The sequence below is a fragment of the Semicossyphus pulcher genome, unplaced genomic scaffold (assembly GCF_022749685.1).
Source record: "Semicossyphus pulcher isolate SPU_LCO1_2020_fin unplaced genomic scaffold, fSemPul1.0.p SCAF_7, whole genome shotgun sequence".
Classification (NCBI taxonomy): Eukaryota; Metazoa; Chordata; class Actinopteri; order Labriformes; family Labridae; genus Semicossyphus; species Semicossyphus pulcher.
Genome location: NW_027211748.1, coordinates 19939934 through 19961306, shown reverse-complemented (window position 1 = coordinate 19961306; position 21373 = coordinate 19939934). Strand labels below are relative to the sequence as shown.

General features: G+C 40.4%; 1 protein-coding gene across 1 annotated transcript in view; it reads left to right on the top strand.

The window, feature by feature from the left end:
• The first annotated feature begins 2997 nt into the window (after positions 1 to 2997).
• The window catches only part of st6galnac3 (ST6 (alpha-N-acetyl-neuraminyl-2,3-beta-galactosyl-1,3)-N-acetylgalactosaminide alpha-2,6-sialyltransferase 3), an 83070-nt gene continuing 64694 nt past the window's right edge, over positions 2998 to 21373 (top strand). Inside the window, exon 1 of the mRNA XM_069684872.1 lies at positions 2998 to 3170. Within this exon, the coding sequence (XP_069540973.1) occupies positions 3153 to 3170 (18 nt within the window). The 5' untranslated portion in view covers positions 2998 to 3152. The remainder of the gene's footprint in view (positions 3171 to 21373) is intronic.

Below are 21373 nucleotides of genomic sequence, written 5' to 3'. Positions count from 1 at the left end.
TCAGCAGCTGCAGCGGAGTGGATTTTAGTCGGGATCTTCATAACTTAATAAAATCGTAGTTTGCTCTGAGTTGGTAAAATATGCCAATCAGCTGATGGCAGACTTGTCCCTATGTGTGATTTGTAATACGCCTCTATATGTGAACTCGGCGATAGAAACCCTGGTTTGGCTTATCGAGTTGATAACTAGTGTCGTGTGACCGCTTAGCATGATTGGCTTTGTTAGGTTAAGTGAGGTGCTGAATCCCTTCGTAGTGTCAGCCCAAGAAAGCTTAAGCCAATCTTTATTTTTAAAACTGTTACTTTTACATGCTATCTCTGACTGTCTGCCAGTAAAAAAAGACAATATAATTAAACCAAGTTAACAGACTTTATGGAGAGTATTTTTAATTAGCAGTCCTAATTTTAAAGGTTGTGACACAAGTTTTAACAACTGACCTCAACAGTGAGTACACTTCACGATAGGATGTTGCCCTCCACAAATCAACACACATCAGCTTTTTATGTGTTTTCTCCCTCACCTCCAATGCAATTGAACAAATACGCCCAGGACAATGAGAGCCAAAACACTTAGGGTTTCATCAGCTAATTTATTGTGATGCATCACCTCTTCTCCTGCAGAGGAAATTATTCCTGCAAAAGCAGCTGATCCAGCCAGCTGGGTTTCTTCCTGTGTGGTGTTAGCTTGTTCTCACTGTGCCGACTCCTGTTTCCTCTGAGTGCTCTGGTTTCCTCTGACAGTCTAAAGACATTTAGAAAGAGTTGACTGGATACTCTAACTAGCCAGTAGTGTGAATGTGTTTTTCTGACTGGGCGACAGACGGCAACATGACCCGACCTATTAACCAGGCCATGCTAAAGAAGCCTCTCTTGTCCTCCTATTTCATGATTTAACTGAGAAAAGTCTCCCAATTTCAATCCTCAATTAAACTCTTTTAGGTAAGATAATCTCATTGAGTCATTGGACCGTTTCTATTAGGTTCCCTAAAAGGCTTCCAAGACATCAATTTTATTCTCCAGAACACTTTTGCATTCAGGTGAAGTCACCTCCTGAAGCGAACATATGATATATCTGCAGCCCCTCGGTTATCTCTTCCCTACTGTCTCCTCACCAGAGCCGATAACCTAAATATTCTCAGATAGGGCTCCTTATAAAAAATACAGCTGATATCCTACAAACATAGCAGCCTAAATGCGTCAGTTTTCTTCTTAGTTTATCAGTACGACTGAAAGAAAAAAATGACACGCATTCTTTTATATGAAAGCGAATCGATTAACTGCACGCTGCCTTTGTTTACATTTTCCAGGGCAAAAATTTAAAGTGAGTGAAACATATGACTGTTAAAGAAAGCAGGGTGAGATTTTCAGGTAAAAATCACCACTTAAACACGTACAGGACAAAATCAGCCAAGAGATAAGACGTCCAACTGCCAGTTCCTCACAGGAGCTTTAACATGATTTTAAAAACATCTTTGATCCCAGCCCAATACTTTCTTTGCTCAACATTTTTTTCTTGTTTCAGTAACGTAGTTGTTTTGCTGACAGATGGATCTTGTTGCAGACTTGTTTACACAAAGTAACAAAGTTGTAAAGTAAAAAAGAAACAAGTTGTTTTCCACATGATGAGATCACATCTGTATCTTGTTGCCTCAAAATCTTGATCTACCAAAATACAAAAATATCTTGGACATGGATATTATTCTACTAGAGCTTGTTCTTTTGCACTTGTTTCCTTAACATTTTAATTCCATACATTTTAAGTGTAACACATGGATCTTGTTCCGAATCTGAATTCCGAAGAATCTGCAAGACAACCTTATGTCATGTTTTTTGGACAACACATGGATCCCCCAATGGTCCCTCAATCTTGATCTCGCAAGATGTAAAAGTATTATCTTCTTGGACATAGATCTTGTTCTACAATAGCTTGTTCCCATGATTTATTGAACAATTAAACATAATAACACAACATTCACAATATAACATATTGTGTCCATAACTTGTTAGTATGTATATAGATCTTGATCATACAAGACTTACCACTATTTCAGTATCTTTTCCCACAATATCTTAATCTCACAAAGTAATAAAATCTTTTTGGATTTGAACCTTGTTATTCTATATCTTGTTCTCAAGATTAATTTATCTATTACGCGTGATAAATTGGTGACATAACATCTTGATACCACAACTTGTTTGCAAGGTATATGGATCTTGTTCAATATTTTGCACATCTTGCTTTACTAATATTGTTATGAGAGCATATGGATCTGTTTTTTCTGCTATAACTTGTTTCCTCATGTTACTAGCTTGATTTTGACATGCTAGACTCGTTATCAGATCATCTTGTTAGCATCATATAAGTACATTTTGTCTCAAAACATCATCATATTGTTTTCGCAAACAATACATCTTTTACACATAGTACCTTGTTTTTATAACATAACTCTATAGTCCAGTATGGGTCTTGTTCCCACAAGAAAATAACTTGTTCAGCAGTGCAGCATCCCAATTTCACAAGAAAAAACAATCTTGTGTTCCGCATGTATTTTACAATTACTTGTGTCCACAATAAAAGGAGAACAATATAGACTATTTTGAATATTCTAATCGCCTATGAATCTTATGAAGGTACTTGTTCTCACAATAACAAGTGTACATTTCACTGATTTGAATGTTTATGATTAAATGAGACAATCAAACTTAAACTTGAAAGTCTGACAGGTCGAGAATTTTCTTTTTTTTTTCTTTGAACACATTTTGCTATATTTTTCTTGAAAATAAACATTAAGGGCAGTGTGTAAAACTGCACCCTTTATTCGGCATGGCACAATGTACAGGCAGAAGTCAGGAAATCAGCTGTGGTCACGTGACGCATGCGTGGGCGGGGCTATGCGTCTGCGCCGGCCAGTAGCAGCGCAGCGTCGGTCCAGGTCCCAGCAGCTCTATGGGAGAAAAAAAAAATCCAAGCGAGGAGCCGAATAACGGTACACTCCAATATTTATGGAGCCGACCTCCGCATTTAACCGCACCGTATCAGCGTCTCCTCTTGTGATGCATACGTGAACAGAGGTGTTGGGAAACGGACGCGGCGAGCAGCGTTTTGGGGCTGACGAAAACAAGCGGTCCACCATTGTCTGCGTAGAAATAAGAATGGCCTGGATGTGGAAGGTAAGAGGGGGTTTCTCTCACATACATTACCACGAAAAAAGGGGGAAATGAGGCGAAAACACATAAGGAGCTTCTGACGTGTTCGGCTTTACGTGCTTGTGCATTTAACCAGATGTGAGGTGAAACGTGAGCCGGTGGAGCTGTGGTTGTGTTGATGCTCCATGGAGGTAATTAACCCTGCTCTGGTTTCTGTCTGGTCTACGGGTTTTTTCTGTCTTTTGGGAACTGAATTTGAGATTTTCGCTCGTGCACATGAGGGGAAAAGCCAGGCCCTCGTGTTTGTTTGAATTCAGATCATGTTTGTGTTTTTTTTTTTGCTGGTGGAGACTAGCAGGCAGATGCAGGCCAGCCAGCGGTGCTCACAACATCCTTCTTGGCATGTTCAGGTGTTGACATGATGTCAGGAGTTTTAAACATCCAAACGACCTTCAGAGAACAGATGAGGAGAAAGTTAACACAAAGCTACCCTTTTCATTGCAGTTTAAATGAGTTAATTTCAGTCATTTTTAAAAGTTGTCATCAAAAAACCTTTAGCCTGGGTTGCACCAATGAGGATTCATTTTTAAACCTGATCAAATCATGGGTTAGCTGTAAAAGATGTTGCACCAAACTTTAAAACTATCTTAAAATTAAGAGAGATTAAATTCAAACCTCTCCTTAAACCTTTGTTGAGTTTTTACTCTAAACCTAGATTAAATTTAATTCTGTTGCACCAAACCTTTAAACTCAATTTAAAATGTGATCCAGTATTAACTTTAAACTTACACTTGAGGACATTTGACTTTTAAAACGGCTGCTTTTTTGAGGTGGGATGAGGAAAATAATAAAGTTCCTTGAAGGAAATTGAGGGACAGAGTCAACCCAATTGAGTTTTATGATGCTGCTGAATTTCGGTTTTCAGAAAGCTGAACAGGAAGTTTGGACCATCTGTCAAACATGATAGTGAAAGAAATGCAGCAGTACCACAAGGGCTAAGGAATACAGAGCAGCCGAAAGTTAACGGTTCCTCCGCTTTTATACTTACTAGGTCCAGACAGCAGGCGGATGTATTTATTTTTATTCATTCATTTTTTAACCTTTTTATTTATTTTAATTAAGTTAAGCAAGCATCTCTATATTGACTAATCTCTGTTTAATTTCAGCTTAATTTTAAATCTGGATTTACTCATTTTAAACCTAGTTTTGCTAAACTCTCATCAGAACTAATCTTAGATTAAATTAATCCCTGATGGTGCAACCCAGCCTAAAGCTCGGAGATATTAAGCTAAGTTAAGTTAAGAAGCTCGACATGCTGACCGACTTTCTTTTTTTCTGATAGATTTATCAATTAACAGTTTTAGCTGTAAAATGTATGAAATGAAATCCTCACACTTGTTACACGCTTTGTTACTCAGATGACAGATTAATTGACAAATGGCTTTAGCTTTATTATCCATTCTACATGCTGCTTCACTTCTTGTTTTCTTAAGTTATCATTTTGCCTGTTTTATATCAGTAGTATTTCACTTTCATGCTTGAGAAGTCACCTAAACAATGAATCAGTTATCAATATTTCAGTGATGATCACTTTGCACAACTCGCTCAGTTTGAACAACAGTCAGAAACAACAAAGATCTACAACGATGCAGAACGGAGAAAAGGCAGCTAACGCTTGTTGTAGGAGACAGTGGAACAACAGAATGACTGGAGGGAAGAGCTGATGTTTGATTTTCTGTTAATGGACTAATTGATTAATCCTGTAATCGTGTCAGCCATCGCGAATGTAAGTGTATGCATGTCAGTCTTTCACAGGCACATTGAGTACTCTCTCACACACTCATGTCACTGCCACACCACTCAAAAAACATACACAAAGAAAAACAAACACAGTCACATGTAATGAGTGGAAACAGGCGACATGGTTTGCCTAGAAATGTTGCTTTGCATCTAATTTGTGTCCGTAAAACAATCTGTCTTTTTTCCACATTACAAGAAGTTTCAGTCTCTAAGTTTGTCTCTGAACAAAAGACGGACTGGGTAGTAACAATGAAATCATCATCATGATATGTATAAGGACTTTTCTGATCTTGATATACATATATGTATATGACACTAAGGCTGGGTTGCACCATCAGGGATTAGTTGTAAGATTAGTTCTAATCAGAGTTCAGCAAAAGCAGGTTTAAAATAAGTAAATCCAGATTTAAAATTAAGCTGAGCGCTGTTGCACAATTAAAAACGTATCTACGTGTAGTAAATCCAAGTTATAAATAAATTAATAAATAGATTAATACATTAAAAGGTTAATATATTAATTAATAAAAATAAATACATTAGGGTCCTGTCAGGACCCAGTAAGTATAAAAGGGGGTGAAACGGTTAAATTTTGACTGCTCTGCTCCTGTAACATTATGGTACTGTTGCATTTCTTTCACTCCCACGTCCGACAGTTGGTTTCTGTTCAGCTTGATAACAGTTTTATCTGTGAACCGGTATCTTTCATTAAAACTCTGCGGCATCATAAAACTTCACTGGGTTGACTCTGTCCCTCAATTTCCTTCGAGGAACTTCATTTTTTCCCTTAAGCCACCTCAAAAAAGCAGCAATTTAAAAATTTTAACGTCCTGAAGTTTAAGTTTAATACTGGATCACATTTTATGTTAGAGTTTAAAAGTTTGGTTGAACAGAATTAAATTTAATCTAGGTTTAGAGTAAAAACTCAACTAAGGTTTAAAGAGATGTTTGAATTTAATCTCTCTTAATTTTAAGCTTGTCTTGAAGTTTGGTGCAACATCATCTAAAATTAAACCATGATTTAATCAGGTTTAAAAATAATCCTTGTTGGTGCAACCCAGGCTAAAGGTTGGGTGTCTTCAGCCGAGAGTAACAGAAGCAGTCAAGTACCAAACATTGGCTTCGAGTCTTAAGTCTTGTTTATTTATACCTTATCAGATATATCCTGATTTATACGATCATTTTGTGTATTTAGATTATTATTTTCATGCATTAAATCTGCAGGTAAAAGCATGATAGAGTAATCCCCAGGCTTCTCAGCTCAGTCTACAGGCTGCTGTGAACGCCAGGTTTTACAGAGTTTTTTCTACACGCTGCACTTTGTGACGTCAGCAGGCTTCGGAGAGCTGGCCAATCAGAAGGAAGTGGGCTTGTAGGGGCGGGGTTTCTTAAAGGGACAGAGCTGACTGAGTCGTTTCAGGCAGAGGTTGTGTGAGGGCCTGCACAGAGCACCAGTGTGAGAAAAATTAGTTTTCTTAAGCTACTAAATTATGCTAAGCTACTCCACAGGTATCACAGAGTGAAATATGAAGCTTGAAATTAGCATAATACCCCCCCCTTAAGAAAATATCCTTCAAGATTGTTAAAGCCCTAGCTGACGTAAATAAATGTCTTATTTCTTAGACTTACTTCTTGAACAAATGAGAAACTGCAAGTTGAGAATATTTGGCGTTTTGCCTTAAAAAAAAAGACTGAGAAGATAAGTGGTTCTCTAACAAAGCTTCAGATTATTTTTGTTGAACATGTAATCGAGTTTAAGCTATGATTGGGTATTGTGTTTCCACAGCTGCTGTCTTAAAGCACAATTATTTAAATCAACGGGCTGTTTGTGTCCATTTGTGCGTCACCAAACTCTTTTATGTGTAAAACAACACTATGAATCACACATTCACACTGAAAACAGTAGCACAAAAGCATGATAAGGTCATTAACCGGAGTATGATTCTGATTAGTCTCGCTAAACGCCTGATATTGATTTATCGCCTGATCCATAATCCATAGCATGGTGACACTAACTGTCATTGATCTGTGTGCTGAGGTGTTAATGCAGAACAAAGATCATGATCTCCTTCCAGTCAGGCTGCTCGTGTCGTAGAAGACACTTGTCGGACATTGATAGTGTGTTTTTGCGAGACTTTGTTTTTTATTCTTATTTTACTGTGCATAAGTTTCTTTCATTTAAAGGCACTTTGCTTCCTGTCAATCCTCCCACGTCCTCAGGAAGAAAAAAAACAGTCTTTGTTCACTAATTGTCACTTTTTAAACTCATTCAGGCTGTTTTTGTTTTCTGAGACAGGAGATAATTTAACGCCAGACTTCACACTGTAGTATTTTGATACATTTCAAAAACAAAAAACAAAATAATTACAGGGTACAAATTACAGAGTGATTGAGGGGTATTTAAATTACGGGTGGACTGAAGTAAACGAGCTGTGACTTTAAATTCACTGACACCAGTGTTCTTGCTTGTTGTCAGCTCAGTGGAAAAGTAGACCGACATTATTCTGATGTAGTTTGTCGCTCTTAGGTGCATACATCCTGGTTTTATATCTTCCTTAGGCTGATTGTGCTGCTGACAAACCAAACCTGTCGTCATCTGGTAATACAATATACCTACTAGTCAACTTCTCAACCTTTTTAGTTAACTTTCTGTTTCCATGTTCAGCTGTTTTAGAGCAAGATTACAACAGCGGTTTATACTTCAGACAAAAAATGGCTCTTCATGGGCGTGACGGCGAGGCTGAAGAGTGGCTGATGGCAGAGAAACGTATACATTCCTTTATTTACATTACTATATTGCACTTACGTTGGCAAAAACATTTATATGGCAATGAATGTCATAAAGCAAGACTGCTGGTATGTTTTATATGCATCATGGGGGTAGAACATGGGCGGTACGGGTGTGACAGTCTGATAGTGGCATATCACTGAGGACATCAGCATACCAGTCTGGCGATGGGCACATGCCGCTGGCTGACGATCTAGTGGCATGCTGCTACTTCATGGTGTTTCCCTGCTTTTCTGCTGAAGTAGCCCTCCATGATTTTGTAAACTGCAGAGGATGTATAGATGAATGGAGGGATGACGGATGTTCGGAGGATAGATGAACAAATGTATCTTCTCAGCTTTTACCTGCTTTTCTTTTCAGCTACCTCTGCTTCTTTGTTTCTCCTCCTCCACCACTATCAAGACATTTCCTAAAAACATTTGCCATCCTGTCATCAGCCAAGTTTCAATGTAAATGCTCAAACATGTTTCCAGAAAATCATGAAAATTAATAAGAACCCATGCGTGTGTATCTGTCCTCAGATGTTGTTCGTTGAGATAAACAGCTGGTGTCTAAAAAAACAGTGACGCATTCCTTCAAATAATTTAGCGTCTACAGGATTTGTCTTTAAATAACTCAGATCTAGGCTGAACCCAAATGCAGACAAAGGACAGAAAGGTTTAAGCACTTCAACCAAACAATCATTTTCCCCTAAAAGCCTGTCCGATTGAATAATTTAAATAGCTGAGAGCTGAAGGGGTTGTATTTCACTCCCGCGTCTCTCGCTGGGCCGTTCCTTTTTTAGAGGGAGAGGCGCAATGCACGCTGGGTGTTGTAGGAATTTAGAATGAGCGAAACCACGAGCTGTTTGGTCAACTTTCTCCACAGCTATGGCGCCAATTTCAAATATTATTGCTCCTACAGAGAACACCAGCTTTGACTAACGGTGTCTTTTTCCAGGGGCAAATTTCTCCTTTAAGACTTGTATTGGTGGTTTGTTTTAGCTTTTAAGCTTTAATCACAGCAGAGTTTTTATTGTATTTATTGACAGAGAGAGACAATAAAATAAAAAACATTATTTTTATCAGCCAAATTAGCTTGAAACGTTGAATCTATGTAGTCGTACAGTATTCACAGTGTGTTTGGTGATGTCCTCAGGTGCTTTTCTTGACCCACCAACCCGCCCTGGTCAGGTCAATGCCAGTGAGAGTTGTTTGATAGCAGTCTGCTCCTTCCTTGATGTTTATAATGGGTTAGAGAGGCCTGCAGAGAGAGCTCCCACATGCAGGCTTCCCCGCTTTGTTAGATTGTGTTTTAATTGGAGTGAGTTCATCCGTGAAGAACTGTGCCTGAGCTGGGAAAGGCTGCGGCTGTTGTCCTCCATCATAACAGTTCTGGATGAGCCCTCCATCACGTCCCATTGAGAGATGGTGCTGCTGTTACCCCTAACTGCATATGGCAGATCAAGGCCAGCAAAGAAAGTTTTTGTGACACACAAGCAGAAAACACACAAAAAAGAATTCAAATTAATTAATTCAGGCACACACACACTATCACACGGGCATTTGTGTGTGGTTAGAGGTGTGGTAAAAGCTTTGGGGAATGCAGTGAGTGTCCCAGTTCTTAACAGTTTGCAGGGATGAATGGCACTTCTCTGAGTCGCCCTGCTCCCACGTGAATGTGTTACAGCAGAAGGCAGGCTGATAAAAAGTGCCCTGCCACTGTGTTAGAGGAAGCACAGGGCACCGGCAGGATGTTAAATGAGGCGACTCAAACTTTAATCAATCCGGGTTTAGATTTCCTTTTGTGCCATTCTTTCCGTCTTTATCTGTTTTCCTTCTTGAGAGAGAAGTTTACACAAGTTCTTTGGAATGCATTGTTTTACAGTTTGCAGTCTGCCTGCTCAGGGTCATTAAGGAGAACGTGGGTTCAGTTAAAATCCCACAGTAGAAAGGTTAAGTACTAATAGTTAAATAGATGCCTTCATACATGAATAATACTCGTCATGCAGTTTAGTTTAGTTTAAATTACCATAAAATCTGGAATGTAAGTCGCACTGGAATGTTTTGGTGGGGGGTATCCGGGGTTATCTGGTGCTGTAGCTAGCGGCAGCTGGCAGCCTACGGTAACGTTGATTGTTGTGAGGATGATGGCTGCAATGGCAATCATGACGGTGCATGTCTGTGACGAAGCGTTAGCGACAATGAAGTTAGTTTTGCTCGCTTAAAACAGTGAGGAAAACACAAAACGGCATATTGTAAAGAGGAGACGTTGTAGCAGCTTGGACCCGGAAACAGTTTAATGCGATGATGTGACGTCACCACTTAACAACCGGATAGCGGGTAAAATACCGTCATACAATAAGATACCTCTCTCTGCATTGTATACTGGTATATTGGCCGCAGCCCACTGTTTAGATGAATAAAAATGTACTAAAAGTGTGTCTTATGCACCGAATTTTACTCTCAGTTGACGCATAAAACGCATAAAATGAAGGCAGTTCAACCTTTCTATCCGTTACACACTTATTCAACCAGCCTGACACGCACTTTTGTATCACTTTCGCTGCCTCTCTAGTTTCTGCTCTCTGTCTCTGTAGTGTAGCCTGGTTGTTAGCCGTTGCTAAGTCCCGTTTTGATTTAAGCTCAGTGACAAGTAAGCTAGCTAGCTACTATTAACTTGTATAATTGGATTTCTGTGAAGCTAACATTAGCAGTTGGTCTTACCTGTAAAATTTGTCTTTACATTAGATGTGGAATCCCTGAATAATGACAGTATTTCACCGCTCTTAGGTATAACTTTCTCTATAATCTAATGTTGTGACCTTTTTCCGCTTTTAAGACAAAGTATTGACTAAATTTACAAGCCGTTGATTTTTCCACTAGAGGCCATGACAGTAAGATGAACTTATGTTACACCTTAGACCTGAGTGGCTTTGTTAGACTCCCCAGTTTATTATGTGGGCTAAAGCACATGCAACAAACATTGTTCCCTTTTAAAAATAACCTGTTTTATTTGGTCTTTTTTTTAAATGTTTGTGTCCGAATTACTCTCCAAAGTCCAGCAGTTATAAATACTGCTAGAGTGCTGCGGCTAGCTAAAGGGCTACCTCTTTCCTGTGGTTTTGACAGTCTTGTCTCAAACACTCTGCAGAAGTAGCCAATTACAGCAATTTAAATGTTTTCCAAGTCACAGCAAAGGGACGCCTTGCTGTTCCTCACATTCTACTGGCACAGTGAGATGCAGTTTACACAAATTATAACTGGAAACTGCTGTATCTATTTTCTTTATATTCCCCATCACAACATTTGAGGAGCACTCAAATTTCAGTTCAACTTTTACTGACTGAGAAAAGAAAAGAAAGTCTGTGTTGAGCTTCACTGTTCGCTATCTATTCTCTAAACCTCTTAAAGCTGACAGGGTACCATTTAAGCGTGTGGCTTCTTTATTATGGTAATGTAACCTACATCTGTTGTGCAAACACACACGCACACACACACACACTCACACTGCAGCAGAAGCTAGTGCTAGGGTTAGCTTATTCACAGCGGTAACTAAGGGTGATAACCTCCCTCCAGATCTGGCATTAATCCACCCTGCAGCAGGCGCAGCAGCGCTGTAGTAACTGGGCCAGCGGGCTGAGCTGCGCTCACACCAGAAATCTTATCAACATCTGGGGAGACTTAAGGCTTTACTTGATCTCTCTACGTGTCGTCAGTTGTTTTATGCAGGTAGTCTCTAATCCTTGGTGGTTTAATCATGTGCCACTCTGCCAGTTCAGGGACCTCTGCTGCCAGCGCTGGTCACTTTCCCGGCCGCCTGCTCCCTCTTCACCCCTATTTGGACCAAACACAAAGAAACACACCCGCAGTTTAATGAAAGAGGTGATATGGCAGCCGACAAATTAAGTCCCACTCTGTAATTGCAGTCATGGTCAGCAGCATAAAATTACATGTCACTCACAGAGAAGCTCTGGGCCATAACCCCCATTATTACTGTATATGAATTCACAAAGGAGCTTTCTGTAACGTCAAGGTTGAACTTTGGTGCTTTAATTAACCTAAAACACATGGACGGAGCCGGTAGTTGTGTGGAGGGGAACTGTGTGAAGTTATTAATCTGCATTTGTTCCTGCAGACACATGAAGACGGTGCAAACACATTGTGATCAATACAGGAGGACATCAAGCTAAGCTTTCATTGAAAGAGATCTTTTAGCACTTAGAATATATCACCACTTCTAGGCTACTGTTTTAGTACCACATGTGAAGTGAGTTAGACCTTTTTTTGGTGGAGTCTGCAGTATTCTTTCCTTCCTGCAAAATGGCATATTAATCACAGATATTTTCTTTTTTCCCAGATTTTATTAATCCTCTCAAGCTGCTTCCAAATGATCCTCTTTTGCCTCCTTGGGGATCTTAAACTCCCTTTACGGTCCAAACAATTGAAAAATCCTCTTTTAAAAGCCGATTCTCAACCTTATGTAATTTAAGAGGCTTTCCACTTCCAAAAACAAAGAAAATGCCTCCACAGGAGCCCTTGTTTTGAGTGAAAACCTGGAGTCGTTGGTGATCTTTTGGAATGAATGGTAAAATAGATTTTTTTTGTAGTAGTAGATTAATGTTTGGTGCATGGCTGCCGCTAATGATCATCTTCACTATCAAGAATACAGGGATTGTATTCTTGATTTAGTGCCTGAAATGCAAAAAAAGTAGTAAAAACATTACAATCCCATTTCTCGACGTTCAGAGTGATTCAAGATTCAAGATGTTTATTTGTCACTCCGGTTTATACGAGTACTATCGTGTGAAATTCTTCTGCTGGGAGACTCCATTCAAGAAGGGTAAATAGTAAGTATTAAAGACATATAAAATAAAATAAAGTATGATAAAATAAAAGAAGCAGTAAATTCATAGTACATTATGTACATTTAGGGCTATTTATTAGAGATAGACCGATATGGTTTTTTCAGGGCCGATACCGATTATCAAGGAGGCCGATAACCGATATTTGAAGCCAATATTTCATTTGCAGTAAAAGTGAAAATATTGGCGTCAAAATTTTGAATAATACATACTCCATCACTTAACTTTGTTTAAATGCCTTTAAGCATATGCATCAGAGCCAAAATAACCCAGGTTTAAATTGATTTCTTTCGGCCGTCGGATAAAAAAAAAAAAAAAAAAAAAAGGCCGATGCTGATATGCGTCAAAATGCCGAATATCGGCGCCGATAATCGGTCTATCCCTACTATTTTTATACATATAAGACGTGTCTTTATTTTGCTTGTTTTTTCGGACAAACAATCCAAAACTATCTTGATTAATGTTATATATGGCGAAGGAAAGCTATATTTTATAAGCCCAAAACTCGATTTTCAGGCATGTTTGCTTGCTATTATTATTAAACCATCACAGTTTCTTAAAGCCCAAGGCCATGTGTTGGAATGCCTTGTTAATCCAAATCAATTTGATGATCATGTTAGAGGAAGAAAGCAACCAAATCCTCACATTTGCTAAACTGGCACAAGAAAATGTTTCGTACTAAAAAAAGAATTAAAATGAAGGTAATTGCCGGTAATTTTCCTTTCCAGTCTCCCAGAAGTTTCATACAAAGAATCCACAAATACATTTCTGAGCACAAGTGATGTCGACTGCCTCTGTTTATTAAACCTAGTAGCAGCTGTGCGTTCTGTGTGTGAAAAGGCAATTTGGACAACGTCAGGACCTGATTGTCCAAAACGGCTTTTGTCTCCTGTTGCTTTCTCGAATTGGCTTCAGTAAAGCCCACATCTCTTCTTCAGCCTGTTGTTTCATTTAACCTTGGAAATAATCTGGTCAGAAACTCACAAAGGTCAGAGAGAATTCCACCTTTGTGTTGTGAACCTCCGTTTCCAACGTGCAGCAAAAGAAACTCAAATCAACGGGTCACAGAAATGGAAAGAATTCTTCTTCTCCACTTTCCCGAGGGAACCAAAAATGCTTGAATTACTATTTATTATTCTCTCTGCAGCACTTCCTTCTGCTTCTTACTGTATATTAATGTCAGTGTTTACTCTGGCGGTCTTGAAAAGGCTAATTAGCAGATAATCATCTGGCCACAGTGTTTGTTTTTAACGCTGCCTGTCTGAGCCGCCTGCAGCACACACACATCCTCCTCTGCGCGTTCTCCTGGGATTAAAGGGTCAAACACCATTCTAGGATTAAGTCCGGCCTCTTAACACTTTCCTCTCCACTCAGCTGTGAACTCCCACTCTTAGAAAGAGACTGTGACTGAGCGTCTGCACAATCTGTGAGTCAGAGCCGGAGCTGCCAAGAAGGCAGATCGTCGGTGGTCAGATGGCATCATTGGGCCCTGATGGTTCCCTGGACGAGCTCTGGAGTTTTGGGTTGGATCGTGAACCAGGAGGCGATTCGCCAACTCACTGCTGCGAGGAAATGACAAACACCGGATGGACTTCACAGCGTGTATGTGTGTAAGGAAAGAGCAACAGTTGTTTAGTCTGTGTGAGGTGTAAACAACCTGGGAGGGACATTTCTGGAAGGTTGCGACAAAACTGAAACTCATTATTGATGCTGCCAGGACTGCGTCTAATGGTGCATTTCCTTGTCTTATAAAAGATGTCGAAAAAACGATTGAATACGTCTTCCTGGGGATTAGTGAATATCAATGCATATTTTTTTATTGCTAATGTTTTATAGACGAAATGATCTGTAGATTAAAGGTACATTTGTTGCAGCTGATTGCAGTTCTCCTGCACTCACAGCAGGATAGAGATTTTAATATTTCCTACACAGGGCAGGAAAGCTGATTCAGCAGGATATATTTCACGTTTTATGCTGCAATATAAAACGACCACACTGCCATATTCAGGTTGCGTTGACACTTTGTAGACACAGATTCCTCTAATTGCTTTCTATCTGCACCTTCAGCCCGCTTATTCACACATTCCTGAGCAGTTTCAGCACCTTTAAGGAGCATTTATATCATCAGTCTCTGACAATTTCCTAACAAGAAGTTATTACATAGTTTCACAACTCCCAGCTGGTTGGTTTATATGAGCTTGTTGCACCGTTGTTGGAAAGTTCTCCCTGCACATTGCAGCCTTTTGCAAGGCCTGAGTGCACACTGGCATAGGGGCGACCCAAAGGCCCCAGAGGAGACCGATCAGAGGAGGCCATGCAGAAAAAGCAATGCAGGAAGTTTGTGAGTTGGCCAGGTAGTTTGCCTTGCCAAGGCAAACTACTGAAACCTGTTGAACTCCAGTGGTGCTCGTCTTTACCTGACCCTGACCTTTTCAGTTGCTTTGTGGAAGGCGCAAGTACAATCTTCTTCTCCTTCTTTGGATGATCATTTTAACATATATTCGAACTTAGCCCTAGTCTGAGATCGCAACTTGCATCCTCACAATTTAATTCCAGCCCCCCAAAATTAAAGAATCAAAGCAGCTCAGTTTGATCCATCAGAGGTGCAGAGCAGCCTCGCCTCTGTAATCATGTATGTATTTTCTCAGCAGCTTTTCCACACCGTGAGTTGGCATGACCAGGCTGGGCTGTTTCACCGAGTACCGGCTGAGTTCACTGCAGCTCGTCTTGAGCTTTCTGTGCTCCGCCCTTGAACCGAGCCTGTGAGCAAGCAGAAAATCCCTGTAATTGCATTAGCGTTGTCCAACTGTGCGCTCCTTGCCACGCCCTGCTCCCTACAGACCGGCCTTTCAGCTTGATTTATTGCTCCGACATGTTCGGATTTATTCTCATCCTGTTGCGGAATTATGGACAACATCAGATATCCTCGAAGAAAAAAAACCCTGGCTCTGATTCGCTCTCTTCTGTTCTCCGTCTCTTTGAAGTGCCAGGTTGTGCTGTAAAGGCAGTGATGTGCTCAGTGGGAGCCAGGTTTCGTCATAGTGTGGCCCCTTTCCTGAGGACTCTTGACCAGGCCAGCTAATACAAGGTTTCAGTGTCTGTGTTATTATCCCCAGTGGATGCCCGGCGCTGCTCTGGGCGCCAGCTCCGTGAGCCTCATTGCCTCTGTGAGCTGAAGCGGTTGACAGACACAAATAGAGCCTGGCGGTTAAGTGAGGGCATTAAATAAAGTGCAGTCAATGTTTTGTCATGAAACGTAATCCCCTGTTTGCTTTTATGCTCGCCTTTGCCCCGGAACTTTCTGTTGTTTAGATCGTTATGAGAAAAAGGAAATGGGCAGCGGTTCAAAATGTCACATTGAACTCTGGGTAATTTGCATCTGCTCACTGGGCCTGCTGTCGCTCTGCGCTGCTGTGTGTCGAGTCACACTGATTTCTTTGTGGTTTCATGTGTGCTGTTCTGATGAATTCTTCTGTCCACATTTGTTTTTGTCTTCTTATTGATCTTCCTGTTTTTGTGTTCCATGTTGCTCTGACACCGTTTCCTCCTCCCCAAACCTGAACCCACACAGTCACACTGAATGGCGCCCGCTCCCACCCCTCAGCTGACAGCAGCACCGTCGTGATTCGACAGAATAGACTCTGCAGCTTTATTGTTATTGTCCAGCATGAACACCTGCCTGTGCCACATTGCGTGTCTGTTTAGTGGACTTTGATTCACCTGGCTTGTTTGTTTATTGTGTGTCATTATGAAGCCGTTGTTCAAGCTCTTTGAAAATGTTCACATCTAAGAGGATTAGCAAAAACAAAAAGCTGCACTGGTAAATCATTTGGGTGTTATTATGGTTAAAAATCTCTTCTCTTTGGACAAAGAGGATTCAGTGGACTCGTACATGTTGAACGTCACGCATGACTTTAAAATATGTCTTAAACGCATCACATCCTTTATCCGATCCAGTGTGTCCGATGTGTTCTGCAGCTCAGGGAGATAAGGGCGAATTCCCAATCGTCTGTCTTTTCTTATTGTTGGCAGTGACTGCCATGTAATCTCCTCCTGACAGACATTAAGGAACAGATCTTGGCTGATGTTTGTACACGGTACAGCTTGTTAATTATTATTAATAGGTTTATGGAACCTTTAAAAAAATTGTGAAAATCACTTTTCTCTAAACACGAACACCAGTCTGAAAACGTAAAGATATTAAAGTAATAATCTAGAAGATTTTCATCTAAATAAATGTCTGTTAAGTCACTATCGCTGAATGAGGTAACACAATGGTGATTGAGCCTGTGGCCCACTGATGAAAGCCTTTGCATTTGGGTGTCTGGTGCAACTTTCGCAGAATAAATCACAAGCAGCGCCCAGTTAGTGACGCGTTTTCCATCAGCCAGCAGTGATTGGTCTGCCAGAGAGGGTAGGCGGAGCTAAGTGGCTGCTTTTCCGGTCTCTTGAAGCGTTGCGAGTAAACAGTAATCTACTATGGCTTAATAAACAAAGAAAAGATGGATGACTACAGATACAACTTCAACAATAAGTGAAAATCCAAAGAAAAAGATAAAAAATTTGATGCTCAGATGAAGGCAAACAGTCTAAAAAGGAAAGCGACCGTCAGCGAGGAAAATCAAGAGTTACAACCGATGTCGCTTTGCCAAGATGGAGAGCAATTACGTTTATCGCCACAGGTGCTGCCAAACCAGAAACCAGAAATATTCACATTTAAGAAGCTGAAACCATGACTTTTTGGGTTAAAGGGGCATTTCACAGATTTTACACATCACACAGCACTGTGTACTCAACACAGGCAGTAGTACCCAGCCTATGAACACAGATGATCAAAGCACTCTATGGCTCTAGAGGTTGAAATATGCTGTATAACTAGCTTTTGTTCAAGATTTCACATTTTTAACAAAAGTCTATAACATGGACCTTCCCAGAGAGGGAGGATCTAATTATAGATGCTAAAAAGTGAAGTCAATACATGTTGACTGACATGGCGGCTGTGGCTCAGTGGTAGTCGGTCGTCTTTCAATCTACAGGTTGTGGTTCGATCCCCAGCTCCCACAATCTACATGTCGAAGTTTCCTTGGGCAAGACACTGAACCCCACATTGCTCCCGGTGGCACAACCAACACTGTGTGAATGTGATGACTGATTGACAGTTGGGCACTTTACTTAGCAGCCATCAGTGTGTGAATGTATGAATGTGACATGAGTGTTTGTAAAACTAGAAAAGCGCTATATAAGCACAGTCCATTTACTATTTACCATTAGCTTATTACAGATACTTTGTACAAGGTTGGAGTACATGTCCAGATAATATCTTCATTATATAGTTTGTCCACCAGAGGGCACTAGACACGTTGATTTTTACACTGTAAAATGTTACACTTGCAAAAAATCGTAAACATTTTAACTTCCAATATTAATATCAATATTTGAAAATACAGAATCAGTCAGGCTGTACTATTAGTTTGCATTATGGGAAATGTAGGCTCCAAAATTAGGAGCCTGACTCATTGTGTGGCGTGAAGATGAGCTTCTACTGTGATGATTTGACTGTTCAATTTTTTAAGTTTTGTTCCCCAAACGTATTGGAAGCTGGAGTAACCATTTATGGCTTCAATTTATCATTCTCATTATAGGATAACTTTTTGTTTACTTTTATTATTGACTGATTACTGGCTGGGCAATTAAGCTGTCTTATTTTATCCAAAATAGCAGGCCAACTATTCAATAGACAATCACAGAAGAGAGAAAAAGCCGTTAACAGACTAATTGTTTTGGCCTCAGTTTGTTTTTCTGTCTCTTTCCTCTTTTTCCTTCTTCTGTAGGTTTTTTGTTGTTAGAAGCGTCTCTCTAACGTTACAGTAGTCGAGGTAGACGCAAATAACCTTGACAGTTAGAACAATGCATATGTGACCTTAAAGTGCCTTCATCACCCTCCCACTGAGGGCTGATTGCCAACAAACAGGACAAATTCCTTTCACTGCTGAGCCACTTGAAAATTCAGTGTGCATTGCGGCTTTCTGACTGTGGCGGCCTTGAGGAGAAGCTTCCTTGTCAGACACGTTTTCTTTAACAAATGACACCTTTAGGAAAATCTCTGCAGAGGCCGGACGTCTGTTTAGTCAAGAGGAGGAAATTGGCAACGCAGTTTGTTCCCGCTCGTCCCGCCGATGATGTTCTACATCTGTCTGTCTGTCTAATCCTTTCCGATTCCCAGATGCATTGCGTCGCTGACATATATATACTCAAATTTCTCCGTGAGAGCAGCCATGCTGTGTGTAATCACTACCAATGAGATGAGGCTCTATTATGGAGCTATTGAGGGATACTATTGAGTTTCAGGGAAAATATCAGTTGCTAAATGTCAGTAATCCTGCACTGGCATTTGGGAAATTGAAATGGATTTTCTCTGGTCGATGTTTTTCTCCACAGCCAGATTCCCCCCTGCCTTCGCCCTTCAAACACAAAGACACAGAATAATTGCTGTGCTGCTGTAAAGCACTCCACAGAAACTCGGGTCCAAACGTACGGCATCTGCTCTCTGTTGCATTTGCTGTTGCTTTTAATTTGTTTTTTAAGTTTCACTTGAGTGTTGCTGTCCCGGCTTAAAGTTTGGACATCTGTGGTGAACGGCGAGCGGCACATTCATTATTACACGGCAGCTCTGTCCTTGGCCCGGCGGCACGGTCTCTACTGCCCGTCGGCCATCTGCGACTATAAGAGCGGGCTCTTAAAAACTCTGATAGTGCAGCAGGATGAAGATAGAATGGCTCTTGTCACAAGTGAGTGGCAGAAGTCATTTTCTGGGATTGGCTGAATGCCAGCGGACATTTTGGTTTCCCGTTCTCTCTAAATGAAACCCTTGACAATAGAGGTTATAGATATGACAGGGGAGGGAACATGCTTAGTCTCCATTTGCCAATAAAGACGAGCAAGTAGAGCAGGTGGTCCGACACGTGGAGCGACAGCAACTTTATAGCCAGGCTGTCCCTGTCTTCACTCTATATACAATGATACAGCATATTTCCTGTAAGTTCAATGAGCTAAATACATACATAAAACAACCAAATGAAAAACCTTTTTCTTGAATGACATACTCGAGATAAAAAGGGTTATAAGTAGTCTGAGTCTGTTGTTGGAGTTGGCATCATTTTCAAAGTACAGTTTTCAGTTTTTTGGTCTGTGTGTGACTTTTCAAACGCAATCATTGCCACGATGCATCTTGGACTCACGTTTACTCAACTCCATGTTTGTTTGTGCAAATTTCCCACCTAAATCTGTGACGAATAGAAGAACACAAAGCATCATCCAAATGACCTGATATATTGCCATAAAGAGCGTGATTTGCGAGACAAGGAAATAAACATTAGAACACATTATGACATGATATTTCTTCTATCATTAAGTGATCTACATTATCCTATCGCACTGCCATACTTTGAACTGCAATGATTATTTTCTTGTTAATTTATAGTAGTTAGTTATATTTTTATCAAGTTCAGATATTTTGACATCTGAAATAAAATGTTGTTTTGGCTTTTCCCTTTTTTCCTTGACATTATCCCTAAGTTACAAAAGAAGTAAATGTGACAGGCTAGCTAGCTAAGATTGTCAGGTAGAGTTAGCTTTTGATAACTGGAAGCATCAATGTCATTTACACACAATAATTATAAAGATCCCAGACCTGCTGTTTTGTTGAAGTGTGTTCAGTTTTTAACCAACAGATGTGCCTTTTTTTAAAGATTCTATTTTTTGGCTTTATTGATAGGACAGCTGAAGAGAGACAGGAAATGTGGGGAGGAGAGAGTCGGGGATGACATGCACCAAATGATTGGCAGACCGGGAGCTGAACCTGCGCTCAGTGCGTGGAGGACTGTAGCCTCTGTATATGTGGCGCCTGCTATACCGACTGAGCTAAACCAGCGCCCCACAGATGTGCCTTTTTAATTTACAACAGTCTCTCTTTGCTCTGTTTTTAGTCTCCACCATCTACCAAAACAGGAAACGTTTCCTCTGGAGCAAAATGCTAAATGCTGAGCTATGTTCACCAGCGAGCTGATATTTTTGTCTGTCTGGTGCTTGGCAGGTTGTATACATTTGACATCTTTTAAAGAACATGATGAGAGCTGTGAGACTGAATCAGCACTAAGGTAGAGGCCAAAACAATCAGAATCAGAATCGGGGTTTATTGCCAAGTAGGTTTACACATACAAGGAATTTGTTATGGTGGTTTTGCAGAACAATTAACACAGAGCTAGAATAAAAATAAGTAAAAGACTTAAATAGAATATTAAAAAAAAAAAGCAATAAGAATAAAAAATATAAAAAGCAATACGTATAATACAAAATATGTACAACAGGTGTAATTGGAGGATATTGCAGGATATTGGTGAGTGCACAAGCTTACAGGACTGCTGAAAATCAGCTGAAAGATGCTAAAACGCTCAGTAAAGCTGAGGGAAACTGTCGAGTTGGGTGATATTTTTTCACCTTAAGCCTCATTGTTTGAAATAAAACTGCGGCGTCTAGAATGATAAAAATGTAAATCCTCATTCTGAGAGGATGGGGCTGCATGGTGGTACAGTGGTTAGCGCTGTCGCCTCACAGCTAGAAGGTTCCTGGTCCAAATCCCCGGCTTGGACATCGAGGGAGTTTGCATGTTCTCTCTGTGCATGCGTGGGTTCTCTCCGGGTACTCCGGCTTCCTCCCACAGTCCGAAGACATGCTCGTTAGGTTCATTGGTGAGTCTAGTTTTGCCCTCTAAATTGAAAGGTCTGTCTCTATGTGTCAGCC